At 46.7% G+C, this 5,952-nt stretch overlaps 1 protein-coding gene across 1 annotated transcript; it reads left to right on the top strand.

Annotated features, from left to right (window-relative positions):
* The first annotated feature begins 3,162 nt into the window (after positions 1-3,162).
* LOC101358698 (cytochrome c oxidase subunit 6A2, mitochondrial) lies at positions 3,163-4,058 on the top strand. Its single transcript, XM_004386780.2, has 3 exons — positions 3,163-3,511; positions 3,727-3,863; positions 3,975-4,058. Exons 1-3 carry the CDS (start codon positions 3,439-3,441, stop codon positions 4,056-4,058), a joined length of 294 nt encoding a protein of 97 aa, XP_004386837.1. The 5' UTR covers positions 3,163-3,438.
* Positions 4,059-5,952: the final 1,894 nt, after the last annotated feature.

The following is a 5,952-nucleotide window of genomic DNA, read 5'->3' as shown; positions in this document are numbered from 1 at the left end:
TTGAATAGACCACACGTTATGACTGGTCTTTGCTTTGGAAAATATGTTCCTAGTATGTAGCGTCCCTGGAAAGAAGCACAAGAGAAACTGACACTGAGTCTTCCCAGGACACCCTTCACCACCAAAAGCTGAGGTATGTCTGAAAAAGGGCTAGGATGCAGCACACTGGGATTTACTTAACAACCGGTGAGTTTGTTCTTCCCTCTGCCTAAAGCAAAGAAGAAACTAAACCTGTAGAAACTGAAAGCTTTGACAGTGGCCCAATTACTGATTGTGTGAGAGAGAACTTGTGCAATAGTGGTGGGTAGAAAGTCTGCAGGAGCCGGCTCTGCCCTGCTCAACACAGAGCATGAGTCTGCACAGAGGCAGTTAGACAAAACCATGATCAGCCTAGAAAAGACAGCCTCAGTAGAAGTCTTTGGGTACTTGGACAAGTGCACCACATGATGGCGATATCAACAGAGGATGGTAGCAACCCTCAAAGCATTCAAGTTCCAGCAAGAAAAGCTCCGCACAGGAGGGAGCTTTCAAGCTGAGGGCATTGTTTGGCAATGACCCAGCAAAACTCAGGGGTTATTTAGGAGCGAGAAGGAGCCTATATAACCTTTTTCAAGTAAAAATACTCCTCTCCATTTCTGTTTTCTCCCTGAGCCATAGTCATAAGTGGGGAGGGGTTTGAGGGGACTATACTTGGAGGGGAGCTCTGGTGGCACAGTGGTTAAGCGTTTGGCTGCTAACCAAAAGGTCATTAGTTCAAATCCACCAGCCTCTCCTTGGAAACTCTATGGGGCAGTTCTACTCTGTCCTATAGGGTCGGTATGAGTTGGAATCGACTCGATGGCAATGGGTTTGGTTTTGTTTGTTCGGTATGTGGAGGGAGATGCCAAGTCACTTTAACTGGGATAAGGCCCCCATCTTCTTGGTAGCCATTCCAAAGTCCAACTGGGAAAAAGCAACTGTAGGAAGAATTCCATTATAACTCAGTGAAGGCTCAACAATAATTTAATAATATTTGACTGTTCTACAGGTTATTAAAAAAAAGCTAAGGAAGTGGAAGCTGGTTTTCAGTTTAGAACCAACAGGAGGAACAGGTATGGAGCCCCTTCTTGAAAATCTCCCTTCCTCCTTTTTCTCTTATATATTAAATTCAGGTTATGTACATATTACCGCATCAGACCTTGATCGAATCTGGGGGCATCCAGTTGGATTGTAGTGCTGAAAATGTATTTCTATAGGTTAACCAAAGTAACATGGTTCAAGTGTTGCTGAACCCTAGAAGGTGGGTTCTGTCCGGCACACTCAGACTTGCCAATAATCTGGGCACCGGCCTTTATTGCAATGCGAAGACCAAGAAGCCGGGAAGAATTTCCTCAGATCATACTCCCCGAGCTGTGGGGAAGCAGGGCTTATATGTGATTTGGGAAGCAAGATGGTGGCTGTGCAGGCGTACTGGGGAGGAAGAATTCTAGAAGGAATACGTAGAGAAGATGTTGCAGGAATTATGGCAGCCAGGAAACAGGAGGTGATGTGGTTCTTGTCGGACCTCTCGCCATTCGAAGAATGGTTCCCGGGTGAAGGATTTTCCTTCTGATTCATTCCACCTGTTCCTGCGTCCTCTGTTGAGGTCAACTAATGGTCACAGCTGGCCCTTCTGCACATGCGGGGTGGGCCACATCTAGCTTGGGCTGGTTTAAGGCAGTCTTTTCTGACTAATAGAAATTCACTGGCATTTGTAGGGTCAGGTTACACAAGCATTCACTAAATACATATTTTTCTAACACCTAGGTCATGCCAGATTCTGTGCTGGGTGCTGAGGATAGAAGAGTGAACAAAGCAGACATCACCACCCCCCCCACACACACACGCACACCCCGTCTTGCAGCTTTCCACTGACTTTTTTTTTTTTTGCCAATTCAGCTTTTTACAAGTGTACAACGTATTGACAGCAACGATAATAATCAGCTGTGCAACCCTATCCTTAATCAATACAATTTTTCCATCACCGTTAATCCCTCCTTTCCCCCTCCTTCCCACCCCTGGTAACCACTAATAAATTTTGGTCTCTATACATTTGCCTTTTCTTGTCTCTTTATACAAGTGAGGTCATACAATATTTGTCCTTTGGTGATTGACTTATTTCACTCAGCATAATGCCCTCCAGATTCATCCATGTTGTGAGATGCTTCACAGATTCATCATTGTTCTTTATCGTTGTGTAGTACTCCATTGTGTGTATGTACTACATTTTGTTTCTCCATTCATCTGTTAGTGGGCATTTAGGTTGTTGCCACCTTCTGGCTATTGTGAATAGTGCGGCAATGAACATTGGTGTACAAGTCTCTGAGTCTCTGCTCTCAAGTCTTTTGGGTATATGCCTAAGAGTGGAATTGCTGAGCCAGATGATAGTTCTATTTTTAGTTTTTTGAGGAACTGCCACTGATCTGCTTTTATACAGACTTTATACAGGCATGACTAGGATTTTTTCTTTCTCCTCCAAGTAGTCAGATTTTTCAGATTAAAATAGCATACTTTGCGGTAACTTGTCAGATTTGTAGCTGCCCAGCATCTTTTGAATACTCTTCCTATATTTGGGGGCTTTCTCCATGACAGAATTTCTGCCTAAGGCAGTGGCCAGAACTCATTTCCCAGCCTTTCTTGCAGGTAGGGTGTGTTGAACTAGGGGTTGCCAATTGGTGCACCCTCATGATTCTTTCATTCAGAAGAGAGCAACTTGAGGATACAAACTTTATGAAGAATCCATTTTCATGAGAGGGTAAGGGTGAAAGAATCTGGCTTTCCAGGGCAGCACTGATGACATTTTGGGCATCCAGTGTCCAGCAGTGTAAGCTGTGGTGGTGTCTTACTGCAGCTGGCCCACAGAATGGTTTGTTTCTGGCTGTGCAGATTCTAGCCTCTCTGGCCATACCAGAGATACTGTGAGCTACCTAAGATTCTTAATTGCTTACCTTTTAAAAATAGAGTGACTTCTGATCTTTGCAAAGACATGAGACATACACTGAACTACATTTCCTATATTCACAAAAATCATTGAAGGCGAGCATTATCACACATTTTACAGATAAAAAACTGAGACAAAAAGACAATTCACTAGACAAATGTTTATTAAAGGCCTACTGTGTGCCAAGCACTGGAAATCAAGGAGTATTGAACAAAATAGTTCCCTGCAACTATATAAAAAAGAACGACCTATCGTACATGAAATGTCCCGTTGATAAAATGAGAGCCAAAGTGCAGCAGTTGTCTGGAGAGAAGGACTTCATGCTAGGCAGCCCCGTCTTAAATATAGAAACCCCCTAAAAATAGCCACCCATGTTCCAGACTCAACAGGTGATTGGCCCAAAAAGAGGGGAGGGGAACTGAGGCCGCAGTGAAGGAGAGTGAAGGACAGTGCCGCTGTTTTCAGCTTCTATCACAGCAATGGCTCTGCCTCTGAGGTTTCTGAGCAGGGGCTTGGCGACTGCAGCCAAGGGAGGCCACGGAGGAGCAGGAGGTGAGTGGGGCTGGGACCTGACTCTGTGGCTTCCTGACTTTGCCCACCTACCTACACCCCGCCCCACCCCGCCGATCCCCCACCAACCTCCAGGGCCAGCAACACCCTCACCAGCCAACCCTTCCCCCTCAGACTTCCAGAGAGTCGGGCCCAGCCACCCGTTTTTGCCCTTCCCGCTTCCCTCTCATCTCACACCCGCCTTTCCCTGGGCCCAGCCAGAACCTGGCGCCTCCTGAGCTTCACGGTGGCGCTCCCAAGCGTGGCCGTCTGCACCCTCAACTCCTGGCTCCACGCGGGCCACGGTGAGCGCCCTGAGTTCATCGCCTACCACCACCTCCGTATCCGTACCAAGGTAACGCGGCCCGAGGCTTCGGCTCAGGGGCGGGAACGAGCCGGTGGGCGAGTGGGCAGCAGCGGGGACCGCCAGGGCGGCCCTGGCAACTTGCTTTCCCTCTTTCCACAGCCCTACTCCTGGGGTGACGGCAACCACACTCTCTTCCACAATCCCCGCGTCAACGCTCTCCCCACAGGCTATGAAACCCACTGAAGCCCAGGCGGAAACCCCCCTGGGGCAATAAAGGAGTAGAAGCTTAGTGTCCGCAGGCTCACTGGGGACGGCTGGGTGGGGTGGTGCAAACGTGAGGTCTTTGGCAGGCGCTCTGTTGGGCGCATGCACACAGAGTGGTCTGCACTCCACGTGCGTCCTGAAGCTGTAGCTTTTCCCACGACGTCCCTGATTTGGGAGGTTCTGGAGGGTACAGTGGTTAAGAGCTAGGCTGCTAACCAAAAGGTCAGAAGTTGGAATCCACCAGCCGCTCCTTGGAAACCCTATGGGGCAGTTCCGTTCCGTCCTGTAGGGGACCTAGGAGTCAGAATTGACACCACGGACAACAGGTTTTTGGAGGGATGAACAGGTTGAGATCCTTGCCCTCTCTCTCCTTACCTATTAGTAATGAGGGCTCTAGACCCTAAAGGGCTTTGGCATACACTGAATCTTCACAGTAAGTCTGGGAGGAAGATATAATTTTTGTTCCCATTTCCCAGAAGAGGAAACAGATTCTCACTGATTAAATGACTTGTTCAAGTTCAGGCAGCTCATCAGAGGCCCCACCAGACTCAAGTGTGTAGACCTTGAAGTAGCACTTTTCACCAGACACAAATTGCCTGAACTGACAGCATCTGTGAATCCTGGTTATTTCAAGAGAACCCTAATTTCTGACATAAGATCTACAGTCCCATCTGTGAGGCCTTATAACCTGATTCTGGATTTGGAATATTTTTGCCATTCTCTGTGACCATCTTAAATGGATCTTCTGTATTAGTTTGGGATATCAGATGTCCTTTTTGGTAGCCAAAACTCTTGGCTTCTGGGGACCCCATTCAAAGGGAACATTGGTTTAAACAGTCTCTGGTCATTTCGTTCACCTCCCGGGATAGTCTTCTCACTTGCCATTACCAAGGAGCCTGAAACCTGTGCTGAAACCCGTCACCAACACATATAGAGCTTTGACCTCCTTCCCCGACACTGGTCACAGCACCATTAAAAATAAGATGACCTTAGGCTTCAGTCAACGGAGAAAGTAAGAGAACTTTTTCTGTACCCACGCTCAGGTTCCTGGAACTATTCGTAGAACAGCACTCAAGTGCCTTGATTAGAGCTCCTCCATACAAGGAAAATGTGTTATGAATGTTCTCATTTAATGTAACAATTTTTATACGTATGAAAAATCACCCCTGAGGAAGTTTGACAGATATGTGAAAATATAAAGTTCTTTCAATTCATTGGGAAGACAGCCTAGCACCTGATAGATTGATGAGGACAGCCCAGATCTATGCAGAAGTTATTCTCATAAAAGTAGATTAGTAGGCTGAGGCAAGACCAGCCCATGCGGGTAGAGATAAACAGGAAAGTGGGTTATGAAGACAACGTATTTGGACCCCATGGCTGAAACCCTCCCGACTGAATGTGGTGGGGTTTTCAGCCTTGTCATCTAGCATTTCTGACATTTGAAGAGGCCAAGCTATGAGGGGACATAAATCAGAAAAACTGGGTAAGAGCAAGGAAAGAAAGTTGGAAGTAGGAAGACGCTAAGTGAGAAGAGAAAGGAGTTAGGCTTGTATTTGTGTGCCAGAAAATTTATTTATGTGAGCAACAGCTATCTCGTTATCTAATGTGTGTACCGAGCACAGTACTAGACCTATTATACACATCATCTGTAGCAGAAAAGCATAGACTCTGGAGTCAGGCAGCCCTGTGCATATATTGTGGCTTCATTTCTGCCTCACTTTAGCCACTCTGTGATATAAGTATCATTATAATTTCAAAAATGAAAAACAGACTCAGACAAGTTGAGCAAACTGCCTAACATTAAACAGTCAGCCGAGTGATAGAGCCAAAATGTGCACCCAGGCCTGCCTGACACCAGTCTGGATTCCTCCCA

Source organism: Trichechus manatus, unplaced genomic scaffold (assembly GCF_000243295.1).
Source record: "Trichechus manatus latirostris isolate Lorelei unplaced genomic scaffold, TriManLat1.0 scaffold00170, whole genome shotgun sequence".
In the NCBI taxonomy this organism is placed as follows: domain Eukaryota; kingdom Metazoa; phylum Chordata; class Mammalia; order Sirenia; family Trichechidae; genus Trichechus; species Trichechus manatus.
This window is presented reverse-complemented; position numbering and strand designations above follow the sequence as displayed.